This window comes from Rana temporaria, chromosome 10, assembly GCF_905171775.1.
Source record: "Rana temporaria chromosome 10, aRanTem1.1, whole genome shotgun sequence".
NCBI lineage: Eukaryota > Metazoa > Chordata > Amphibia > Anura > Ranidae > Rana > Rana temporaria.
In genome coordinates this window covers 107,803,182-107,829,859 of record NC_053498.1, presented here as the reverse complement: position 1 = coordinate 107,829,859, position 26,678 = coordinate 107,803,182, and the positions used below count along the sequence as shown (strand labels likewise).

General features: G+C 44.1%; 1 protein-coding gene across 2 annotated transcripts; it reads right to left on the bottom strand.

Moving 5' to 3' along the window:
• Positions 1–26,678, bottom strand: ENO1 (enolase 1). Of its 2 annotated transcripts, none has more exons than XM_040325942.1 (12): positions 26,574–26,678; positions 20,992–21,089; positions 18,175–18,270; positions 17,089–17,147; positions 12,628–12,697; positions 9,856–9,989; positions 9,096–9,318; positions 4,170–4,367; positions 3,876–4,077; positions 2,473–2,581; positions 2,324–2,382; positions 1–445 (listed from the first exon to the last, which is right to left on the bottom strand). In XM_040325942.1, the coding sequence occupies exons 2-12, from the start codon at positions 21,074–21,076 to the stop codon at positions 376–378; spliced, it is 1,305 nt and encodes a 434-aa protein (XP_040181876.1). In that variant the 5' UTR covers positions 21,077–21,089; positions 26,574–26,678; the 3' UTR covers positions 1–375. The 2 variants fall into 2 exon arrangements, with proteins under 2 accessions (XP_040181876.1, XP_040181875.1); XM_040325941.1 differs by lacking the exon at positions 17,089–17,147 and adding an exon at positions 16,033–16,091.

The following is a 26,678-nucleotide window of genomic DNA, read 5'->3' as shown; positions in this document are numbered from 1 at the left end:
TAATCTTAAGAGTTTATTACCTCTTCATGAAACTACATCTCAACTCTGCACATAAACCGTAAGCTAGCCTCCCAACAAGACAATGTACAAATAGACAAGGTTGAAGTGTTCAGGACCAGTTACAATAGAAAAAAAAAGGAACAAACATGCAGGCACTCAGAGCGAGACAAAGAATCATCCTATTAAGCAGCAAAGCTTCTGAGATTGGAAGGTCAGAAACTGCGGTGTTGTGATGAGGCCTAGAACACCGTGATCACTGTTGGAGGGGCCTGCACTGCAAATCAGGCCTCTACAGCAGTGAACATTTTAGGCCATTGCCTGCAGACTAGGTTTATGGTGACTACATAAAGATGGATAGGTGCTCTGTGCAATTGCTCAGTTGATGATTGGCTTCCTGAAGTTTCTACCAGCAAAACGAGCCTTGGGTCCAAGCTCCTCTTCAATCCTAAGAAAGAAAATTGCTCAGTTATTACCATATATAAAAGCATCAATTTATAGGCTTGGCAGATTTGCATTTCCTAATCTACACCTGCAACACTGCAGACTTTCCCCCTTGGCAGCAAATGAATGGCTAACAGAAAATTTGACAGGAATGGTAGATTGCAAGCTTTTTAAAAATACACACACTTGCCTACTATGAAAATGTATTGCAGAGCAGCCCCAAACCCACTCTGGGGTACTCTTGGTGCACACCTATAGAAAGCCACTTATGGGGGCACAACTGTTGGCTTGTACATGAGTGGGGCCAATGCGAGTCCACTGACCATGCAGCTCATCCCAACTCCCTGGATTTGACTGAAGGCAACAGGAACCAATAATTCATGCCGCTGACTGTCAGTCCCCTTTAACAGGAGAGAAGACTGTAGCCAGGCACAGCAAGTACTTAAACTACCCTATGCAGTTAATAAAGGCCAAACATTTTAGCTTTAGAACCTCCAATACATTTAAAATTGGTATTAAAGCTTTGAATATGTAGAGGGTCAAAACAGGTCAAGTGCATCTGTGCCCGCTAGGGAGAGTCCTGCTCCAATTTGTCCTGTGAGCCATCTTTAACTACTTGCCCTCTGGAAGATACTTTTATGACCAGGCAATGTTTTGTGATACAGTACTATGTTACTGACTGTTGCCATCATGCAATGCTGTACTTAGTTTTTCTTGTCCTACAAATAGAGCTTTTTGGTGGCATTTAATCACCTCTGGGTTTTTGTACCGAAAGAACTGCATTTTTGAATAAAATTAGCTTTTTACTGAGAATATATATATATATATGCGCCAATATGTATTTGGCTACATTTGGTAAAAAAATACCAATAACCATATATTGATTGGTTTGTGCAAAAGTTAGATCCCACAAACTTGGGATATACATTTGTTTATACTAGTAATGGCAGCGTTCAGCAATTTATAGAAGGACTGATATTACAGCAGTCTGACACTTGGAACCAGCAACACCAAGTCATCAGTGCTAAAAAACACCGTCACTGTACTAATGACGACACTGGCTGGAAAGGGGTTAAACATCTAGGGTGATCAAAAGGGTTAAATGTAGTTTTTACCAAGGAATCTGATGGATTTTCTGCATTGCAGGGAAAGAAAAACATGAATCCCAATTGACCACCAAGTATGCCAGTTTTTTCTAATGAATTAGCCACTTAAAATCAGGGCAAGCAAATTGGGGATATTGAGTTTAGTTGGAGCACTGCTTAAACCCACAAAGCTGTAAATGCCTTAAAGAGCAAAGCCTAAAAATAGTTTTAACCGCTTCAACCCTGGAAGAATTTACCCCCTTCCTGACTAGAGCCCTTGTGATATGGCACTGCTTTGCTTTAACCGACAATTGAGGTCGTGCGACATTTTACCCAAACCAAATTTACGTCCTCTCCCCCCTACAAAGCTTTTTGGTGGCATCTGATCACCTCTGCGGTTTTAATTTTTGTGCCATAAAAAAAAAAAAAGCAACAATTTTGAATTTTTTTTTTTACTCAGTTTAGGTAGATCTGTAGTCTACACCCCCCCCCCCAAAAAAAAGATGCAATAAGTGTATATTGATTGGTTTGCACGAAAGTTATAGTGCCTACAAAATAGGGGATAGATTAATGGCATTTTTTTTATGAGTAATGGTGGCGATCTGATAATCATGACTGACATTATGGAAGACAGACTTGATGCCATTTGGGACCATTATCATTTATACAGTGATCAGCGCTATAAAAATACACCAATTACTGTGTAAATGACACTTGTACCCAAATGTTGGACAACAAAGGCCATGAAGACTTGGAAGGGTTCTATGAGCACAGGAAAAAGGAATATTGTTGCATACCTGAGGATCTGGTTGTACTTTGCAAGTCGTTCAGATCTACATGGGGCACCAGTCTTGATCTAGAAGTGGGTAAAGACGATATGAGATTGTGAAAAAAAAAAAAAAAAAAACACACAAAGATAACGTGAATCCAAGAATAACCAAATTACCTGTCCAGTACAAAGGCCAACCACCAGATCAGCAATAAAGGTATCTTCAGTTTCTCCTGATCGATGGCTGACCATCACTCCCCAGCCATTGGTCTGGGCCAGCTTGCATCTGTAAGAAATTTATATTTTTACACAATGCTACTCTTAAAGCTTAGATTTTGAAAATATCAAAACTGAACAGACTAGAGGCAGTTTTTCTACACTGGAAGTTAGATGAATGGTAATAATCCTGGTCAGCGAATATCATTTCTACATGGTCTTATTCTAAAGAATGCCATTGTAACACCATTCACTGCAATGGCCTGAAAGACCATGCTTAACAAAAAGGACAGACAAAATTTAGGCCAACACTAAAAGATTTAACCCTTTTGCTGCTGGTCCACTTCATTTTTACACACATTTGGCCTAAAAACTTACCAAAACATTTCCTGAAGAAATTCACAAAATGCAATACAATTTGTGCAACCATTTATGAAAAAAAAAAAAAATTCCACTTGTTTATGCTTAATAAAAGTCAGCAGCTACAAAAAGTGTAGCTGCTGACCCAACTCGCCTGTCCCAGGCCAGCGATGTGGCCACCCAAAGCCTCAGTTCTCTCCCCACATAACTAGTGTGGGCAACCCAGCTGTGACAGCTTGCGGATTCACAGCCGGATGTGCGCGAGTCAAGCTACATATCCTGAATGACCAAGCAATCTTCTGCGATATATCCCAGAAAACTGCAGAGGGGAGGAGTAGCCTAGGTAGCGCAAGCAGAAGTGGGATACGGGGAACCTGTCAAACTAGGTACCTACTCTCCCCAGAAAAAAAAAAAAAAAAACCTATGCCAAATGTGGCATGTCAGGGGGCGAGGAGTGGTTAAAGCGGAAGTTCCACTTCTCGGTGGAACTCTGCATTAAAGGGGTTATACTTTTACTTGTTATACTTGCCTCGATTGTGCAAAATGTGGCCCCGATCCCCCTGTTCTTGGGTCCCTCGGCATCTGTCTCAGCTCCTCCCCGCAATAGCCAACCCCCCTCTGGGAAGCTTTATCCCAAGGGGGTTAGCTTGTGGTCACGCTCCGTCACACATGCTGTGTCCATAGACAGATGTATGACTTGGTCGCATCCCCCGGTGGTCACATTATTGGACGTGATGGACAGCAGCGTGAGCCAATGCTGCGCTGCCATCTATCCAAGCAACGGCCAGACTCCATGCTGGAGGATGCAGGCTCAAGTAAACAGCCCCCCCAGCCCCTCCATCATTGCCAGGTGATGCCTTTACAACCCCCTTTAAATGTACACAAACCATGGATACTGAAAAAAACAAACTCGGTTAACCAGGAAGTCCTGCACATTTATCAGCAAGGGTCTTTCCCATCTCACTTTCCAAGCACTGTCAAGTCACCAAGTATGCACTACTTACGCCTGTAGAGATTCTGTGACTGTTCCAATCTGGTTAACCTTCAGGAGAAGGCAGTTGCAGGCCTTCTTTGCCACAGCTTGCTCAATTCTCTTGGGGTTGGTCACAGTCAAGTCATCACCAACAACCTGGATTCCCACATCAGCAGTGAACTTTGACCATGCTTCCCAGTCATCCTGATCAAATGGATCTTCAATGGACACAACTAGAGGAAGAAATGTTGGCTCAGATAAAATTTCACTTTATACATTGTAAACGACATTCAGTGTTATGACAATGTTTGAAACCACACATTACCTGGATAATTTTTAATAAAGTCTTTGTACAAGTCAGCTAGCTTGTCAGGTGAGATGTATCTGGAAGGCTCATCTGGGGACTTGAAGTCCAGGTCATACTTTCCTTGACGGTAAAACTCAGATGCAGCAACATCCATTCCAATCACAATCTTGTCTGTATATCCAACTTTGTTGATGGAAGTTTTCAGGAGCTCCAGAGCTGTAAAAAGGGAATAGGAAAGTTAGTTATTTAAGAAAAAAAAAAAGTCTGTTTTTCCTGATTCATACTTTCCTAGGTGGATGCAGCATCGGCCCAATGCTGCATCTGGCACCTCTGCACTCAGAACCAAGCGAACACTGCTGATCGCTCAGTTCTGACAGTGAACAGCTTTCTGCTCACCATCAGCTCTCCATTTTGCCTCCTCGCACATGCTTCGCTGAGGGGCAGGGAGCAGTCGGCTCAGACTCAACCGCTCACTGAGTGCACACCAGCATACTCTTGGTTAGTCGAGAACCAAATGTCTCCCACTGAAAGACCTGCATGGCCAGGGCCGGCGCTACCAATAGGCGGGTCAGGTGGCTGCCTAGAGCGCCAGGGTAGCGGGAGCGGCAAAATCCGGATCCCCAGCCACTTGCTGGGGGATTCAGATTATTTAACCTGCATTTTTTTTAAAATGCATGCCTTATGGCGCATTGGCGCCAGCCGCCAGGCTAGGGGGCGGTTGCGCCTGTGACATCCCGGATGGACCGCTCTATCCCCAGCCTGCAGTTTAGCGGCGACAGTGAGGAGATGTGGGGAGAGAGCCGGCCGGAAGTGCCGCGTGATCGGTGGAGGAGGACGAGATGGAAGCCCTGTATGCAACTACAGAGGGCTTGCCGCGATATCCGCTCCCCCCCTTCTCCTGGGCACCCGGGATCTAGTGTGCAAGGACAGGCGCAGCGCAACTCTCCTGGAGACCGGACTAAAGTAGTCCCCCACCTCTGGCTCAGGTATAGTGGCAACACTACAGGCAGCACTCCGTCACAAAAAATAAAATATTGACTGCTTTTAATTGCACATTGCACTGTGTACAGAGGGGGTACTGATATGTGTGTGGGGGGAACACAGACATGCAAGGGGGTACTGATATGTGCATGGGGGTACTGATATATGTGTGTGTGGGGGGGGGACAGACTTGCAGGGGGTACTGATATGTGCAGGGGGGGACAGATATGTGTGTGGGGGGGGACAGACTTGCAGGGGGTACTGATATGTGCATGGGGGTACTGATGTGTGTGGGGGGGGCAGGGCAGACGTGCATGGGGGTACTGATATGTGTGTGGGGGGGGGGACAGACTTGCAGGGGGTACGTGTGTGTGTGTGTGTGTGTGTGTGTGTGTGTGTGTGTGTGTGTGTGTGTGTGTGTGTGTGTGTGTGTGGGGGGGGGGGGACGTGCAGGGGGGTAATGGTATGTGTGGGGGGGGGCAGACGTGCAAGGGGGTACTGATATGTGCAGGGGGGGACAGATATGTGTGTGTGTGTGTGTGTGTGTGTGTGTGTGTGGGGGGGGGTGTGCAGGGGGGTAATGTGTGTGCGGGAACAGACAGACGTGCAGGGGGGTAATGGTTTGTGTGTGGGAGGGGGGACAGATGTGCAGGGGGGTAATGGTATGTGCAGGGGGGGGGTAATGGTATGTGTGTGTGTGTGTGGACAGACGTGCAGGGGGGTACTGATATATGTGTGTGTGGGGGGGGGGGAAGACGCGCAGGGGGGTACTGATATGTGGGGGTGGGGGAGACGTGCAGGGGGGTACTTATTTGTGTGAGTGTGGGGGGGAGACGTGCAGGGGGGTATTGATGTGTGTGTGTGTGTGTGTGTGTGTGTGTGTGTTGGGGGGAAAGACGTGCAGGGGGGGTACTGATATGTGTGTGGGGAAAAGACGTGCAGGGGGGGGTACCGATATGTGTGTGGGGAAAAGACGTGCAGGGGGGTACTGATGTGTGTGTGTGTGTGTGTGTGTGTGGGGGTGGGAGAGACGTGCAGGGGGGTACTTATTTGTGTGTGTGTGTGTGGGGGGGGACGTGCAAGGGGGTACTGATATGTGTGGGGTGGGGGACAGACGTGCAGGGGGCACTAATATGTGCGTGTGGGACTGATGGACAGATATGTGTATGGGGGGGGGGGACAGGTGTGCAGGGGGGTACAGAGGGGAAACAGATGTGTGGGGGGAACAGATGTGCAGGGGGTACAGAGGGGGAACAGATATGTGTGTGTGTGCAGGGGGGTACAGAGGGGGTGTTAGGGCCCTTTCACACTGGTGCGTTTTCGCGGTAAAAATAGCGCTATTAAAACGCTCCCCAGGCCCCTCTCCATTGAAATGAATTAAAAATGTGGTAAAAACGCTGTAAAATTGCTGTGTTTTACTGCAATTTTATGCTCCGTTTTTACAGCGGTTTTTAATTCATTTCAATGGAGAGGGGCATGGGGAGCGTTTTAATAGCGCTATTTTTACCGCGAAAACGCACCAGTGTGAAAGGGCTCTAACGGTTCAAGTCCACCTTTGTAAAAAAATAAAAATAAATCCAGATCTTTTTGAAGATACAAAAATGTGCATTTATTATTGTTTCTAGTAAGAACCTGTAAAGCATTGTCAGCGTATCTGTCTGCTTGTACAGACAGGCAGTTACACAGTGGACTGTGGACCACGACTGGCGTGAGGAAGTGAGCTAGTGCCATCCACTATTTGTTTTCGTGCCAGGTCCAGAGGCACATGTGCAAGCCTGTGGACCACGGCTGAAGAAATGGGTGCTGCAACATTTTTAGTGAGGGGCAGAGCGTGCGTGCTTGGGGGGGGGGGGCGCAAAATTAGGTTTCGCCTAGGGTGTCAAAACTCCTTGCACCAGCCCTGTGCATGGCCACACCCTTTCCAAATTGTGATAATGGATGCAGGGAGACGACCAACTGCTGTCACAGCAGGGGATTAGAGGGGCAAAGGTAGGTGCTCTATGGCAACATGTTACACCCTAAACTTGGTTGTAACATGTTACCAAGGTGAATCTATCCTTAACTTCCATCATACAAGGTCATGTCTGAAGTTATGATGAGTCTGCACTAGTAACAAACCATTGCCAATTTAAACGCTCGTACCATTCTGTTAGCCAGCCGCCATCTTCCACAACCATTTTCTCCATTCTATAAAGGCTCAGGCGTGGCATGGACAAATACAGGGCCTACCAAGTGAAGCTGACCCCCAATCCTATGTGGCCATTTTGCATTGGTGGCAAGTAGGTGGTTGTAACCAGCCTTTATTATACCACTATGTTCAAAGCATTTTATGTGCAACCACCATCTGTCTAGTCTCAGGCACTTGACCAAGAATGGTCAATAGTTCCAAACACAAATTTGAAATTTTATGAAAGAATCTGCATGTGGTGGCCACAAATTAAGAAAAGGCCCACCTTACAATCTATTAAAATATAAACCCAAACTGGCAAGTTCACTCGTTGGCAGAGTTGCAAGATACAAATTGCATGGCCAGCCTTAGAATTGTAGCCAGATGAGCATCTTCATGAAACTCATTCAGGTTTCCAGTGACTAACAGAACTTAATGAATTACCTTTCTACTGCCATGGACATGTTTGACCTTATAGCTTTACATTTAGTAGTTATTGCAGCAGTTACCATTTTAAACATGTTATGCATCTGCAAGGCTTTAAAATTCATGCAATTAAAAAGCAAGTTTAGTCATAAACCAGCATTGCTGGTGCTCGGTTCACTGCTTTAATATTTAATTAAAGCAGTACTTTAATATTTCTACTAGGAAGCAATTTTAATATCAGATCTCAATAGCATCAACAAACACTACTCTAGTGTTATGATCCAAGAGGCCATGAGAACTTAAAGCCTTCCCGTAGTCCAACGATGGAGAGTTTCAGCATGTGCAGCTGATCTCTGCTATTCCAACAAAAGTGGAGCTGTTCATTCAATTAACATTCCATGACCTCCACTCTCCTGCATAGTGAAGTGGCAGAGCTATGTTTAGATACTGGCACAGCAAATCATCCTGCCAATATACAGTTACAGTAACAGGCTGTTACGACTTTCCCAGTGTTAAAGTCTCACTAGACTAGACCTCAGCAAGAGTCGTGGAGGAGCACTTATAAGCAGCCGTCTCAGATAATCACTCCCAACTAAAAAAACGGTATTTTACATTAAAAATGGAATAGATTAAACTGGAATGCTACTGCATTCTACAAGAGTAGAAAACAGGTAATCTAGCTGTAATGTAGAGCTTGCAGCAGGTTTTCAAGCATGGAAAAAATTTGATTTGTACTCACCGTGAAAGCCTTTCCTTTGTTGTCCATGGACGGACACAGCTCCTTAAATCTTGACATTTGGGTTATGTTCCTGTTCATAGGAGAGGACTCAAATGTCAAATGTCAAGATTTAAGGAGCCGTGTCCGTCCATGGACGAAAAGAGAAAGTAGGCTCTCACCACACTAATTAGGCTGCATTCACACCCAAACGTTTGGTTTTCAAGCAGAAAGTTGTGCGATTTTGCACAGGTCAAAAGGTCACCAATGTAAAAAGCAAAAAATAAAAATCTGCTTAAAAAGAAGCCCGTTTACTTTGAGCTTCAGGTGACAAAACTCAGACGTGAACAGGAGCACCAAGCCTTCTCTGGGATCCATCTGCCCCATAGTAAGCAGCTTGCCATGGGGCAGATGTGTGGGCTCATTCCCAAGCTGGGCATCTAGGCATGCAGTGCCAGCACCAGCGGTGTCTCAAATATGGTGCAATATTAAGGCAGAACTAGCCACATAATTCAGTCGTTATGAGCTCCTCTGAAGTTAGACCTAATGTTTCAAAGTTCTCTTCACTATGGTTTTAGGGCAGATCCATTTCAACTTTTGGCTACCCAGAATATTGATTCTTAGTTCCAAAAGAGCCCAGACCTCATCTCCTTACCTTCCTTATTCTCAAGGATGTTTGGTGCAAAGCCACCTTCATCACCAACATTCGTGGCATCCTGCCCGTACTTCTCCTTGATCACACTCTTCAGGCTGTGATAAACTTCAGCACCAATGCGCATGGCCTCCTTGAAGCTTGATGCCCCCACTGGCAGGATCATGAATTCCTGCATAGCCAGCTTGTTACCAGCATGAGATCCACCATTGATCACATTGAATGCCTGAAATGACAAGTTGATTATGTTGAAAACCAGATTTTCAGCACATAAGGCCAGCTACTGTTTTAACATTTTATAAAACCTCCATATATGCAAAATCTATTTTTGGATAACCACAGCCAAGTAGTTCAGTAACCTTTATTTTTAGTTTCACATTTCTCATTAAACACACTTTATAATGTAAAAGTGTAAAAATGTCAAATTCGTTTTTCCTGCTCCTGGAAGCATAGGCTGTTTTTTTCTATTGTGCCCTAACACTTATGCCTGACAGTTTATGTGTGCATGGACACAGGTCAACATGGAGGGGCTTTTAGAGGCCATAAAATAAACTGCCCCAACTGTCAAGTGTCAAATGATTAAATTAAACCACTGATCAGCACAACATTTTCAGAAGGCAGTAGCTACACATTCGTTTTGTGCAACAATTCAAATTCTTTTTAAAGTGTAGTTTCCACACTTGAAACCCTCTTGAAGTTTCTCTGCAAGGGAGAAATGCATTAGTCGACCTGCATAGCATACATTAAAAAGACTCAAACTTACTGGAACAGGCAGGATGACCTCAGGGTTCCCAGCTAGGTCAGCAATGTGGCGGTAAAGGGGAACTCCCTTCTCAGCAGCACCAGCCTTGCACACCGCTAGGGACACTCCCAGAATGGCATTGGCACCAAACTTGGCTAGAATTCAAAAGCAGTCACAATGTTAGTTCATTGAATAGAATTAGATTATACATTACAAAGCCGTTTCAATGACACTAGATTAAAGTAAAGCCAACGCTTTTTTTGGTTATACACCTACAGTTCACAATGGTGCAGTTTGTTCTACACTCCAGAGACCAATCTTCAACTGACAGCAGGCTAAAGCCAGCCGACGGTCAGCGCAGGCTCTGAAAAGATCCCAACCACATGTGTGGACTGGCACCTGGCTCAGCCTCAGTAAGCTGCAGAGAGCCTGAGACAGCTGTTCCGGCCCCCTGCACAGTCCAGCACTTTAAGTACTGGAGGGGGAACCCAAGACAGCTGGTGACTAAAAGTCACCAACTCTGCAGCCTGAAGACAACTGAGCAGAGCAGTGTTTGATCACCGAGTTCCCAATCTGGAGCCGAAGTGGGGACAGATGCAGCATCAGATTAATGCTGCATCCACCTAGTATTTTTTTGCCTAAACCCAAGGCCCTTATATTACCATGGACATACGCATATTTTCAGCACAGAACTTGCTGGCAGAACTAGTGTAAAATCTGCATCTGAAGTACACATGTTTAGAGGCATACAATATCATTTAACTGAATGGCTACACATTTAAGAGCATTAAAGTTGATGTAAACTCAATTCATGAAAAAGCCCTCTCCTGCTCAACTGGGCGGAGCTGAAATTTCTCCCACGGACATTAGTCGGGAGGGGAGGAGAGAGCTGGCCAGTCATGCAAGCACCATTTATAATATCAAACAGGGACAGTGTGTGATGTAGATGTTATGCCAGCAGAGGACAGGAGAGCGGTTGATGACAGAGGCATGTAAACTGACCACGGTGTCAGTACTCAGCAGCCATGATATACTGTGGTCAGTTTACAGAGGGGAGGGGGATAGCCAGACAGGATCAGCCAAGTATTTCAGGCGATAGAAGGGGCTAAATGACACATCACAATCACTGTGCTGTACAACATGCTTTAACAGGATCCATTGTACTTTTTTAGGGTAAAAACACTTTAAGGCTAGTTCATTATCCATAGGAATCCAGAATATAATCAGAATGTTGGCTTGCAGAACTGCTCCAACTTTCATAGCAGGACTAGTTTGGATAGAGCATAGCAAGGGAATTGGAGTAGTTATCTGCCACATGACCAAAGCCTTAAAATTAAATTAAAGCAAGTTGTTCTTTGTGAGCGGGAGAGTTATTTTGGGCCTACTAAATCCATTTATTGTCCTACAATACTGCAGAGAAGCCATCTGTTTGCAGGAGGAAACAACCCAAAGCAGTCAGTGCCAACTCTAGTTTTAAACCAAAACTTAACCACCAATTGTTCTTTAATTTACCAAGCAAACCAGGTCATTGGCAGTCTGCACATGCCTACAACTCTTGCAGTTGTTACATTGTTTGAATGCCACAAGAACACCAAGATAACCGTTTAGACCCTTCTATGGAGACCAAGTGACTTAAAATGCACAATTTCCTTATGGGAATAGACTAGTTAAAGAGACCATGTTGATGCAAAAGTCTTCCAAAAGAAGAAGTGCTTTGTTTAAATTTGTATCACTTGTTTTGTAAAAGCAACATTTGTGTAGTCCTTTAAACTGTATAGGTAACACCTTTGATGGGATGTCAGCCTCACAGCTGTCACAAGGGACATTGCATTACCCGCTCCATGGGTAGCTATTTAAATGTTATGGAGAGATGAAGGGTGGACAACGTAAACCAAAATACCACATTTATTTTAAAGTGTTAGCCTAAAAATTCTCCTTCGTGTGCTCATATGCATTTTATTATAGTACATCATTTTTATGTACTTCAATCTGAGGTTTATCCTGCCAGTCACTGTTTTTCCTTGTTCTAAACTGACCACAAAAAGCATATTAGCCGATCTGTTTGTGTAGCCAGTTTTTATCCTTTAGCTGGTCATTCAGAAGTACAGTACACTGTGCAAGCACACAGCTTGCCTGTGTTGGATAGTTCAGCCACATCTTAATTACAGCCAGGCTCTGGCACACACCCCCTCTGAATCAAAGCCTGCCATTTAAACACTTTGCCTTGGGCCAAGACTAATATGCACACTGTCTGCAGTGTCCTGCAACCCTGCCCAAAGCATAGTCACAAGACAGAATCTAACTTACAAGTTAAGAAAGCATTTCTGAAACCAAGCTAAAATAGCTAGTGCGTGCATAGTTTTAACTGCATTAGAAAGTGACCAGCATTGTATATTCAAAAATTTAATGTCAAAGAGGAACTCCAATCTCCTTCAGAAAAATTTAAAGCGTCAGCTACAAATACCATACGTACCTGCCCTTGCCGCTTCAGTTAATTTCCTACTGCGTGATATGCTTTGTGAATGGACTGGCTGTGGGGGGGGGGGCTTAAACTTTCAGGTCAGTTTGCCATGGTGAACAGACAAGTGCCACCAAGCTGACAGACCCTTTTGGGTGGAGCTCCAAGTTTAGGCCACCTTGGATCGTATGAATTCTTACTGCTGCAGTACAGTCTGCAATACTATTCAGTTTATGATCTTTGTGGCAACAATGCTACCAGTCACTGCAAATATGCCAGTTAAAATATTCTATAGCAAACATGAACACATTGTATTGCACTGTTCAAATACTTACATTTGTTCTCAGTTCCATCCATATCCAGCATGAGCTGGTCAATCTTCTCTTGATCCACAACACTTACATCCTGCAAGAAGAGAGATTATAAAGCTTCCACCTTCATATACAACATGAGTTAATGGATGCTGTTGGGCTCAAGGTGCCAATAAAGCAATACATTTAATGAGTTATTACACTAAAGGTTTACATTAGAGACCTTTCGAAGAAGGTGGCAACACCCTGCAGCAGTGATACCTGGTACTGTAAGAGCAGGAAAGCTTATTGCTAGCCTTTAAAACAAATTATTAAGGCTAGGCAAGCCAAATAAGTCATGAAAAAACCCCCACACCTAAAGGAGGTAAGCAATATAGCAGAGTGCAAGAACCAGGGTTCTGTAATTCAATGTTCATTCAAGTCTACAACAGACAAAGGCTGAGATGGCACCATCCATTTGTAACTGTAATGGGAGTATTGGAACCACACCCATCATGCCCCAGGTAGGCAGAGTGTGCAAGAATCAGGGTTCTGTGAATCAGTAATGTTCTGCATGGTGAGCTTGTTTTACACCCTCTGTGTGGCATTAATTTCCCCATTGCTGCCAGATTCCGTTAAAGCCAACTTTAAGACTTGACACTTGTTTAGCAAAATCACCACAACACCCAAACTCGATTAAACAGCTTCAGAGGTCAGATTAATCAGATAGATTAATATTTTGTATGGTATGCATGCCGATTGAGGAAAAATAAAAAAATTGCTACTGCGATCAAAAAAGCTTTGAAATCAAACAGCCATATGCAGCTGAAGACGCATTGCCGAGTAGCGAGACACTGATGTCATCTGCAAGTGCTGTGCACTCGTTAAATGAACCTGCAATCATCTATCAAGTTTCCAAGCACACCTGTTCCCGTATGTCTATTATAGTGAAAAAAACTTTCCCCTCCCCAGCATACAGGGAGGTTTTACCAAATAATGAGAATGTGCGCCCTAAACTGGCACTACATTATACAATTTTTACTATTAAATTTTTTTTAGATTTACCTTCAACGACATAGTATAAAAGTCTGCCCGATTGCATACAAATTGAGAGTGTTTAGATTTGACCCCATGAGTTTGATAAATCTAAAAAAGGAAAATTATACAATGTATGGCCAGCCTTAGGCTACTTTCACACTGAAGCGCTGGCGGGAAAACGCCGCCATTTATAGCAGCGTTTTGTTTGCCGCAATTTTCAGCCGCTAGCATTGCAGTCTTAACCCCGCTAGCGACTGAAAAAGGGTTAAAACCGCCCACAAAAAACCCCCACCTATTGGCAGGTTGGAGGCGCTACCCCATTGTTTTCAATGGGCAGGGGCACTATAGGTGCAGTATTTTTACCACTCCTACCACGCCTCAAAGATGCGGCTGGCAGGACTTTTTTTAGTGTCCCTCCAGCGCAATGCTCCAGTGTGAAAGCACTCAGGCCTTCACACTGGATAGAAAGGAGTGGCTCTTTCTGGGTGCATTGCAGGCACCATTTTTAACGCAATAGCGCTTGCAAAGCACCTCAGTGTGAAACCAGCCTTAGGCTAGATTCACACAAGACTGCATGGCAAGACAGCATTTTGCAGGCTAATAAAGATTAGCACCAACAGAAAGATCAGCACCAACAGGAAGCAGCGCAAGGCATGTTTCATTACACCAAATTTGAAGCATCTTAGTGATTTCATTCATGTCACTGTACAGCAGCGCTTTGCTGCTTGTTTCCATGTGCCCTAGTGGTAAAATCAGACAGGTCAGGAAAAAAAAAAAAAAAATTCATGCCATTGCAAGAATGAGGCTTGAAGTCTAATGGGATCCAAGATCTTGAGGTCCAGAGCTTAGGCTGGGTTCACACTACGGTTTTCCCGTCCGTCAGCCGCATAAGATTTCAGTATTGAAAACGTACGGGCACGGACGGGAAAACGTATAGATAGACAATGCATTGCAAATCGTATGCACTCAGATGCATCCGGGTGCGTACGATTTGCTGGCAAAACGTTTTTTAAACGTACGCAAAACCGTGTTCAACCACGGTTTTGCGGTCGTTTTTAAAACAGTATGGCAACCGCATACGTTTTCCTTTAACATTAATGTTAATGGAAAACGCACATATGTGCGGTTCCATACGTTCCCGTCCGTTTCAGCCACATACGGTTTTTCATATAAATCGTATGCGGCTGACGCACGGGAAAACCGTAGTGTGAACCCAGCCTTACAGGAAGAGAAAAAAGTTGTGAATGGCCACCTTGAAAGCAGTGTTATTTCTGGAATCATTTAAATGCCAAGACCATTGAAAATTCAAAGGTAAAAAATACTAAAGGACAGTTCAGTTCACCGTTGCAATATACAACACTTAAAGGAATTAAGTATTTGAAGGGGCTATGGACCTCCCGACAAAAAACATACCTTGAAAAATTATAGGTTTCCCTTCTGCCATACAGCCCTCTAACCAATTCATTGCAACAGTAGTTCTAAACTAGGAGAATTCCAAGGACCAGTTTTATGTTTAAGTCTTGAAAAGTGAACTTTACCCCCCTTTAAAGAGCAACACTACTTTTAGCTCAGAAAACATTCCCCTCTGGGTGGTCAATGTACATTACAGCCATTTAAAAACCTTGTTGCAGATTCCTACCTCTTGTGAGGAAATGGCCATGTGCAAAATTAATGGGAAGGAAAATGTTTATAATTATCAGCTGCTGCACTTGCAGGGTTTTAATGAAGTGACAGGGTCTGCATCTTTTTAGATGCATTTTTACTTTTCAGCATCTCCCCAACAATGTAAATTTTGGTGGCTGCCCAAAATCTGCCTTTAGAGCCCTTTCACACTGGAAACGCCTATAGCGGAGCGTTAAAATACAGCCATTTCACCGCGTTTTCAATTCATTTCAAGAGAGGGGCATTTTAATAGCGCCATTTTTACCGTGAACACGCGGCAAAAACGCACCAGTGTGAAATGGCTCTTAGTGCAGAATTCTTGCAAAATCAGCAAGCCAATCACACAAGACAGGAAGTGACATTTCTGGGGGAGCATTCTATACACCATCTGTGTACAGAATACCTCAGACGTTTAAATGCATATGCAAAAAAGCACCTGAATGCAGAAATTGCGGCGCGGACAAGCGCTTATCAACTTGGATTGGCCGTTTTTAACTGGGGTATCCTACTCATGATTTGGTTTTGCTAGGAAGCCCAGTATTCTCTGAAAATACACCATGTTGGCTCCTGTATTAAGGTACATATAAAGTAAAACAGCACACCGTTTTGGCAAAAAAGAAAAAAAAGTTGTACTATGGCAATATTTTCTACAAATTGCGAACTTCTATAAACCCTCTTATGCTTACTGACAAAGATGTTAAGACAGTCAAGACAAGGTTAGAAGGGAGTTAGCAAGACAAGATCCCATACCTTTCCAACCAGTGCAGGTGCAAGGGTATTATTGATGTGCTCAACGGCTTTACAGACACCTAAAAAAGGACAAGCACATTCAATCACGGCACATATATCACACATTTGCATGCTCCAGTGACATTACTAGACTGACAACTCCAGCTTAAAAGCCTTTATGCCATCAGACATCTGCATTTCATACAAGCCTTTGGTAGGGTCACAGAATTGAGAAACTGCACATCGGTGGACCACAAAGCAGTAGACTAATGCCTTTCACTGTGTAAACAAAAATAGTGAAGTTTCTGGCCTCCTTTCACTGCCACAAGATTAGTGTGAAAAGTTTAGTCATTTTTTCCAAGTAGTGTGCCAACTAGGTCACCTGATATGGGCTTCTCTGGCCGATGCCAATACTTAGAAATCGAGGCGGCCGATTTCTTGTGGCCAATATTTTAGGCAGATTTTTTGGCAGATGGCACAATTGATAGTGCAACTGAAATTGAATGCCCTCTGCAGTGCCACAGTGAAACTGTATGGAGAGAGGAGCCGACAAATTCAGTGTGATGTTGGGTGGGACCTGGGGAGGGCAGGAGCTATCCAGCCAATGATTGGGCTGTTTAAGGAGCAGGGCCATACACATAGCAGCCCGCCCAGATCCCATTGGCTGGTGTTGGATGGTGGGGTCCTGCCCACCCACAACATCCAACCTCAATTTTGACAGCTCCTCTCTCCATACAGTTTCACACACACCACGGCCTTGCTCTGCCAACATTCCTTCTCCACAATCTCTGGTGGAGGTACAGCCAGCAATATCAGCCTAATTTGGATAATAATCGGCCGATGCCAGTTTCTCCAAAATGGTTAAATATCAGCAGATATTAGCCGGCCGATATATTAGTCAACCTCTAGTGAGAAAAGCACAGCAGTCTTAGGACTGTTGTAATTATGCTGTTGTAGGCTTACAATTCATGCATTTTTAACCAGGCAAGCAGAAATGGGCCATCTAGGAATGTCACTTTGGAGAAGTTAGTCAAACCCCATGCGCTGGGAGGAGTGCAGGGCACAGGCTCCCATTACCTGGGTGGTCAAAGCAGGTGCCAGAAACTCGTTTATATATTTCACAGCTCTGTTAACACCTGAGTGAAGGATAAGAAGACAGGTAAGAAAACACTGACATTTCTGGAATGGTTCACCCATTAACAGCTAAAGCTGCATGGCAATGTCAATCCCAAAGAGGTCCAGTGATCAACCACCAGACTTTACTGCTCTTTTTTGTAATAAAACCTTGTTAAAAAGTAAAACCTAATGGTTTGGGACAGGGTGGATACATGTCAAAAAAAATAAATAGTTTTAATATGCTTTGAGAAAAATCTAAAGATAAAATTTAAAAATAGAAAACTTAATTTATTCAGCAGGAAATGGAGCTTAGTTATGTAGCATGAGGCTGTATATTCTGCAATATTTACATTTTTTGGTAAACTCATTCAATGAATCCAAGCTCTGCAAGCTGAGATAACATGCACTGCATTCACACAATTGCATAGTAATTATGAGATAAACTACTGAACTTTGTTTTATCCGATTGTATTGTCTATGTACACTACAAACTGATTGAATTGGTTCCGATATTGCAGTTTTACTACTCTGACATGGGAAACCTTCATTTTGTTTGCAATTAAAGATTCCAACTACCAATAAGAACAAGTTCTTACATTTAAAGAGCACCCGTCATTTCAGATCCATTAGGGCAGCGCCTGTTAGCAGGCATCCACCTGCTGCCACATCCCTCACCTTGCTTGTGTCACTACTGCATCACCAGCCATCTCATTAAAGTGAATGGGACTGTCGGTGAGTCAACAGCGGTCAGAGGAGGAGCTGTTGCAGGACAGATGCGCTTTAAAAATTATGATTTAAAGCGAGTAGTTTTAAATCATACCATTTTACTGTAATTTAAATCAAATCCACCCTGGTTTGGGGTCTGATGAAAAAGTGCTTTCAGAATATGGAACCACCACACTATTTGGGCTCAAGAAAAATTGTTACTTTTGAACTTTAACCCACATGTCTGACGCCAGCTAGAATAAAAACCCACACGACCCTCAGAAAACCTCCCAGCACCATAACAGTATTTTTGTAGTTAAACTCTGAAGGTAAAGACCTTACCCTTTCCCAGGTAGCGGGTTTTATCATTGTCGCGGAGCTCAAGTGCCTCATAGATACCAGTGGAGGCACCGCTGGGTACAGCAGCACGGAACAACCCTGCAAAGAGAAAACAGTGGTCACCAGTGAATAAACACAATAGGGGCTTTAATGTGCCCAAAAGTTTAATCTACCATAATGACCTTGCTGACAGTTCAGATTTAACTAGACATAATTTATCTAAAACTTTGTTTGCCCATCTTAACATATCAAGCCTCACTGGGCAGTCTCAATACATGTCATATCCAATTAAAATCCAAGACAGTTGATATAGCGATCAAACAAACATGTTTTCCACTGACTGCCAAAAGTTCCCCCGTCTCATCTTCAGAATACTGTACTCAGGCGGTAGCGATTTAGCCAACTGTGGCCAATATTGGCATTATGACAGTTACCATAAATTTAACAGCAATTCTTGAGATTTGCGTAGCAATGCCACTGGACATGGTAAGCCCAATTTTAGCTGGGCTGCATCTATAGCGCACACAATGCAGGGGGTAATTGTCTGTATGCAATAGCTGGCTATTGGTAATTCTCGCCATGGAACAGTCAACTTACCCGTTTAGATTTAAAGCAGTGTTCTGCCCACGGCTGCAAAAATTAAAAGACAGCAGCTACACATACTGCAGCTGCTTTTAATAGGACACTTACCTGTCCTGGAGTCCAGCGATGTCAGCACCGTAGCTTTTTCAGTCAGGTGCATGCCACCACCATTGAAAATAAGGGAACCCGGCAGTGTAGCTTACTGTGCTTATGTGAGGCTCCTTTATTACTGGCCAGTGGCCTTGGCCCAGACTCCCAAAAGTGGGAACAGGATACCTTTCAAAGACAGGTATCCGCCCCCAAAAGGTGCCAAAGGAGACAAATCAGTGGAAGTTCCACTTTTGGGCAGAACTCCGCTTTAAGTAAATTAAAAGGAATGAGGACTCGCTGATAATCACTGCTAAACAAAATACAGAAACAGTTCAATCTTTACATCTTTTTTTAAGTCTTAGAGAAGAAAATCAGGTCCAACATGGGTCCTTAATGCCTGTTCACACTGCAAAAAGTCCTCCAGAGCCGTTTGAGCTCCTGCATCGTGCAGTTTAAAACGCATTTCTGATGCATTCCTGGATTTATTCCAGATGTTTCACTGTACTGGGTACAGTGCATTTATGCATTTTTGATGCTTTACCGCATTCTAATACAGTTCTGTACAGGAACAGGAAAAAAGCAGCATGTTGTGCTTTTTCTGGAGCTAAAGGCACCGCACCGGTGCAAACTATGCCAGCGGAACCCATATAACCAACTTTCCATGTGTTTGATGCAGGGAATCAAATAAAGGAAGATTACCAAACATAATCTGTTTGGCCAGAATATGCAATCCCATAATGAATATATTTGCATTTAATGCCTTCTTTCAGGGGCAAAACATGTTCCTCCTCACACCTTACCACCATCCCAGAAGCATCTTATGGAAACAGTCACACCCCTACTCCCCAAGCTACATACTATACCTAGTGGAATAAAGATGCTGCCTGAAACTATAAACAAGCATGCAAGTCATGGAATAGCTGCTTTTAAACAATTTCTTCCCAGAAAAAAATGCTCAAGGTCAGGCTTCATTTGAATAGCAAAACCTCTATTCCACCATTTTAAAGGAGTTTGTAAAGTGCCAGTTGTCACTGACCACCTACAGAAAAGGTGTGTGGTATGGCTGCCTCTGGCACAGTGCACTTTAGGTGAGTTACCTCTGCATCTTTAATTTGCTATTAAAAATGCACATTGGAGTTCAGTCTCCCACCCTCACACTACACTTAACGTACAGGTGTTAAAGCCTAACTCAAGTATGCAGCATATAAATTCCCTTAGCTGATCTGCACACTTGTTCCAATTTGACAAATTTACCTTTGCCAGAGTTCAGAATTATAGACAGGGCAGATCCACCCTATAGGCTCACTATGCAAGCCGCTTAGGGCCCTGCAAAGCTGCGGAGGGCCTCTCAAATTACAAGAGGCCCTGCCTGGTGAGAAGTCATTTTTGGCCCCTCACCCCGCTTCTCAACACGATGGCTACATGGGAGAAGAGGTAAGAAGTCAGCAGCCCCCGCTTTTCACTTTAAAATGCAAGATGTAATTTATGACAGCATCTCAACTTTAATGTGCGACATGTCACTGACAGTAGCACCACGCCCCTCGCTTAGAGCTCCAGGGAGGTCAGGATCGGCACCGATTATAGACCACTACCAATATCAGTAGTTGGGTATGGATGTAGTCAGCATACCTCAGCACTTGACTGCTGGGACCACAGATGTGGTGAGAGCAATCATAGGGACACAATTTTCAGTCATCAAATGGCCCATTTAGTGTATAGTCAAAGCTAGTCTTGACATTTTATATGCTCCCAGTTAGCATTTCTGACAAGTCCCTTATTTTAGGCTGGGTTCACACATGTGCAGCCATGGGTTCATGCGGGGGGTCTGCTCACCTGTTCAGATCTGAATTTGCACCTGAACGGGACCCAAACATGCACAGGACCCTTCCGCAATCCGCTCCACGGCCACCACATACCTGTGAACCAGCTCCATTGAGAGACGGTCACACTTTCCCGTCATGCGAATTGGATGCAGGGAATCCAATTTGCAAACATGTCAACCCAGCCTTAGGATGGCTTAGAAATAACGCTACAAGGCATCTGCTGAAACTGACTGTCACCTACCCCCTGGATTATCCAGATACCCCAATAACCCCCCTCAATATTTTGGTACACTGACTATTCTAGAGGCAATATTTTGTTACCAACCTTTAGCTGTAAAGAGGTCAACCTCCACAGTGGGGTTACCACGGGAGTCAAAAATCTGCCTTGCATGAATCTTCTGGATAGACATGATGGTGGTTTACCTAAAACAAAACAAAAAAAAAAACAGTAGCATAGTTAATTATACCTTATTTTACAAACAAATACAATCAAAAAAGGGAAATTGTTAACTTGCTCTTCAAAGGGGTTAAAAAGGTTTGTTTAATTTTCTAAATAGGTTCCTTTAATCTAGTGCAGGGATATGCAATTAGCGGATCTCCAGGTGTCAAGCTTTTGGCTGTCAGTCTTGCAATGCCTCATGGGACTTTTAGTTCAACAGCTGGAGGTCCGCTAATTGCATATCTGAGCTAATGCATTGTTGGTTCACTTATTTTTTCCTTTGATTTCCTTTTTTTTTTCCCCCCCTTGTCTGAATTTCTCACTTCCCGTTCCTCAGTAAGCTTGCCCCCATCATCCGAGCCGTTCTGGCTGGGGGTTAGTCAGCGTGCTCGCCCCCTTTCCTTTGGGATGTAGTCCCAAGGGAAACTTAGAACATTTAGAAGGGAAAGCGAAGAAAAAGGTAAGTGAACCTTAAAGGAACCCATTTAGAAAATAAAAAGCACACCTTTACAACTCCTTTAATGTTGCCCAATCTACTATAGTCATTCAGCCCTTCTCAAATACATCTGATCTCTAGGCATGCCCAGATGTCGGTGCTAGTTAAGAGCCGAGATTATACGTGAAAGGTGGTGTATTAATGAATAGAGATGCCACACTGTAAAACAGGGGAGTGTAGTGATGAATTATCCGATTATAGCTGCAGCAGAAGGCCACATCCAGGAAACTGGGAGACTTAAAAATTCAGCAATACTGTAAATTGCCGTACGTTTTAATAAGTGCTCATTAGATGCATGGTCGTTCGACATGATCTTTAGCTATCAAGAAGCTAGATTCCTACAAGGATTAAGAATTTAGCAGGATAGTCTAAGCAGAAAGCGTACATTTCTACTAGACAGCATCCTGTGCTAGGGAAGGAGGGGTTAATCCACCATTGTTTAGAGGAGTGGCTTCACAGGGCCTGATGCTTCCCCAAGGTCAGAGCATTGCCAGGACTTTCCTCTTAATGTGCGATGCTTTAACCCAACATACATGTACTAGTCACCGATCAGAGTCGTGACTGATGAAAGCTTTATTTTCAGCAGTCTGTTAAATCCCTGTACACAAAGCCTGCTAGCAACGTCCTTGACTACGAATCTTCCTGGGTTGCCGAGCCCTGCCTTCCCTGCAACGTCAGAAATGCAGCATTGTGTTAACCCTTTAGGGCAAGAATGGAAATCTTCTCTTTTCACCTTACAACTCAACACTGTAGCTGCACAGGGATATCTGGCATTTAATACATGTGAAACCATCGACACATTTCTCCTCTGGCAGAAGAGCTGGGTGGCTGAACACAGCCTCCATTAATACGACTGCTCTCACGTAGCATCTCTTCTGCTCACGTCACATCTCCATAGCATCATCAGGGCATGCTCGGAGAGATCAAGCCAGTGTTCAAGGACACAGAGGACAAAGTGTGAACAAGGGACCATGCTACAAGGTTAGACCAGGTGCTACAATATCAAATTAAAGTGGAGGTTCACCCAAAAACTTAAATTTTTAACATTAGATTGATGCTCATTTTGTCTAGGGGAATCAGGTGTTTTTTTAAAAAAATTGAAGCAGTACTTACCGTTTTAGAGAGCGATCTTCTCCGCCGCTTCCGGGTATGGGCTGCGGGACTGGGCGTTCCTAATTGATTGACAGGCTTCCGACGGTCGCATACATCGCGTCACGATTTTCCGAAAGTAGCCGAACGTCGGTGTGCAGGCGCCGTATAGAGCCGCACCGACGTTGGGCTTCTTTCGGCTACTCGTGACGCGATGTATGTGACCGCCGGAAGCCTGTCAATCAAATAGGAATGCCCAGTCCCGAAGACCATACCCGGAAGCGGCTGTACACACTAGCAGATAATGCGGCATCCTACATTTCTTGTGGGGAAATTTTAAAGCTTGCTATCCCACATTTGTTGGAAAAGCCAACAATTGTCCGATGTAGCATGCAAACGGTCGGATTATCTGACAACATCCTGCCACCACACTTTACCCGATGGAAAAAACGATCGCGTGTACGAGGCTTTAGGTGGGCGAGTTTTCTTGCGTCATCAAGTGTTACTGTTGAGAAGCTTTTAAATGTATAGCTGAATTGCTTGTTACCCATGGGGGGCACATCAAAATGTAGATTATATGCATCTGATGCACCACTACGGACTTCACCAAATGCGGAAAAACCAAGTTGTATTTTTTAAGATGGAAAAAAAACTTCACTACAGGCAAGTTGGACACATTAGTGTTACATCGTAATGGTGTTAAGGGGCTCTGTCACTGAACTGTTTTCCACTATGCGCTACAAAACACACCCACATCCTACGCCACACCAGAAATCAATGTACAATGTTACGTTATTCCCAGACAGTACAAAGGTTAAAGACAGATTGGAAAAAACAATTCTCTGCGATGACCCACTTCTAAGGCCAGGCTCGCTCAACGCCTGAAGATCTGCAGCGCACATCCATCCTAATCTAGAATGGCGTTCTATGGCTGCCTTTAACCCATTCATTACCAATGTGTTTGGTCAGGTTATTTCCCTTATAAAGGATTATATGCATCAGAACACTCAGCTATAGAGCTGTGTCCTCATTTCCGTAGGAGGGGGGGTGCGTTACTCATAAAATCACTTCCTTTCTTGCACAGACAGGCCCTGGCAACAGAGATGTGGAAAAACCCAGCGAATCAAGCAGCAGTATTGCTCATGTCAAGAAAATGTCTGCTGTGTGGACGTGCAGTTTCTCACATGTGAAATACAAGGTCTTAGAACAAATTGAAAAGTCACCAGCAACAACCTGAGCTCCCATGGGGGGACAAGACTTCAAGCAAAGGGTAGCAATTAAATTCAGATTTTAGTTTAATACCCAATAAGCTGAATTCTGATTGGCTCCTGCATTCTTTATGGCTATGCCTGCCCTAGCAACCTCTGTCAGCATATGGCTACCCTAGCAACCATTTTTATTAATTAGTTTCATGCCAAATACAGTTGGCCTGAAATTTTTGTTGGGAATCATGGATTTTAATCCTGCTACATATAGTAGAACGTCAAAGGCTCAGCGGCTGACTTCTGCATTGGTATTACTGTTAGTGGCAGTAGAGGTCCAATGTAGACATCTTGGCAGCCAATTGTTAAGCAGGCCAAAATTTAACTGATGCGCGTCATCCGACCGCAACAAGTTTAAAGAAATTAAAATTGACAATACTACGGTCAAAAAAATGTTGTGCATCACCGATATGTATTGATCCTTAAGGGCTCATTCACACCAGCCTGCAAGCTATGTTATGGTACTTGTATAGCGCCGTCAATTTATGCAACGCTTTGCATATACATTGTACATTCACATCTGTCCCTACCCTCAAAGAGCGTACAATCCAAGGTCGCCAACTCACATCCATACTAGGGCCAATTTAGAACAGAAGCCAATTAACCTACCAGCATGTCTTTGGAGTGTAAGGGCCCTTTCACACGGGGCGGATCAGTAATGATCCGCCTCCGTGAGCGGGGATCGCTCCGTAATCCCCGCTGAGCCGGCGGCTGACAGGGCGGCCCACGCACACTGTGCAGAGACCGCCCTGTCTTTCCCCCCCGCTCTCCCCAAAGGGGGATCGGATGAACACGGACCGTGTGTCTGTGTTCATCCAATCTGTAGACGGAAGAAAAAAAAAAAAAAAGTTTTCTTCCGTCCGCAAAATCGGATCTTTGCGGAGGCGGGTGATTACGGGTGTCAGCGGATGTTAATCCGCTGACACCCGCAATCACATAGGGACCAATATATGTCCCTTTTTCATCCGCAAACGGATGGATGAAAAAGCGGACATATGGTCCGCACATGTGAAAGGGGCCTTAGAGGAAACCAGAGTACCTAGAGGAAACCCACGCAGGCACAGGGAGAACACGCAAAATCCAGGCAGGTAGTGTCGTGGTTGTGATTCGAACCAACGGCCCTTTTTTTACGGCTAGGCGAGAGTGCTACCCACTACACCACTGTGCCACCCATAAATGCTATAATGTTGGTGAACATTGCCTAAAGGGGGATGCATGTTATCTAAGGGGATGCAAAGCATTGTTACAATAGTTGTAACATTACTGAAGGTAAAATGAATCATTTGACTCTGCGGCATGGGGGGCGCATTCGCGGCAGGTATACAATCGCATGCAACAAAATAAAAAAGCCTTCTGTTCACACTGCAACCAAAAGAATTTAATGAAAGGTCATTTGCCATAATTCTATAGAAAAAAAAAAAAGTAAACCGTCTAATACCTTGGGATCAGCACCAATGGACACCAGGCTGTGCAGTCAGTATGGCTGCTATGTGACCAAGCCATTAAAATGCAGGAAAATCGCACTGTGATGTTGAAGGGGGCACAGACAACGTTTTTCTAGTTGCCCTTTACGTAATCCATGCAGTTTAACATACATGGTGTGAACGAACACTCGAAATCACAGCAGTGCCCGCCATTATAAAAAAAAAAAAAAATGTATCTAAAAATCTATGAAGCAAGCCTGCGTTCCCTGCTGCTATAAAACATGGCAGACGCCTCCATGTACCACACCCACCTACCTGGTGCAGGCACCCGATATCAGCCAAACTGAACGTTAGCCAAATTAACCCATTTAATCCCAAATATTCTAGCATGTTCCAGTAAAGGCTTAGCAACACAAACACCCAAGGGAAAGCAATGATGCAGTGTGCAAATCCACCGAGACCACATCCATTTTAAGAGGATGACTCAGTTCCTTTGCCGACAGTCATCTAGGGAGGCTTGCAAGCCATCTTACAACAGAGGAAATCTAAGCCATGCTAGAATTTCATGTTAAAAAGAACAGCTCACACCCTCATTGGATTTCAGTTGAGCAGTAATGAATGGGACGGTTTCTGCTGCTTGTATAATGACAGCAAGGGGTTAAAGGTAAAAAGGACTAAGTAAGGAATCAGAATCCCACCCTGAGACATCTATTTCTGTCTTCAGCAGCTGAGACCTTCGCATCTGTTGCAGACATGCTGTGCAGTCACTGCTAGGCTCATCTTCCATTAGAGGTAGTGACACCTTCACCAAGTAGATGGAAGAGGGACACCCCCTCTAATACTAATGCACCCATTACCAAGCAACCATGTTTATTCTGCATGAACAGGCCTGCATAATCCCTGATCACATAGCAACATGGCAGAAGCCCAGCAAGAGCCTTCCCCACTGACTCTGCACTGTTGTGTAATGAATGCATTAATAAACAAGGCTGCGCTGACCATACACAGAATGAAGTCCACCATTAGAAGCCGCCACCCCCCTCCATCGAAATATCCCAGACATGGATCAGTACAGTACAACAGATTATATATATATATATATATATATATATATATATATATAATATAAGCACCTTACAAATAAGTAGGTGACGGGCTAGAGCGATTACTACGCCCCCTGGCTGCACCTGCTCTTACCTGGACCGCTAACCCTCTGCTTTCCGAATGAGAAAAGGAGAAACGATTACTGCAGGGATCTGCTTTTTATACAGAGAGCGAGCCCAGTGACGGGACACGCCCCCT

What these genes read in the sequence shown, in the direction of transcription:
- ENO1 (XM_040325942.1), bottom strand. Translation starts at nt 21,076, where the DNA reads ATGTCTATCCAGAAGATTCATGCAAGGCAGATTTTTGACTCCCGTGGT. An exon ending in GGATGGAACTGAGAACAAAT is followed by an intron (nt 9,990 to 12,627) that starts GTAAGTATTTGA and finishes TTTGAATTCTAG; the next exon opens with CCAAGTTTGGTGCCAATGCC. An exon ending in GTCACAGAATCTCTACAGGC is followed by an intron (nt 2,582 to 3,875) that starts GTAAGTAGTGCA and finishes AATTTCTTACAG; the next exon opens with ATGCAAGCTGGCCCAGACCA.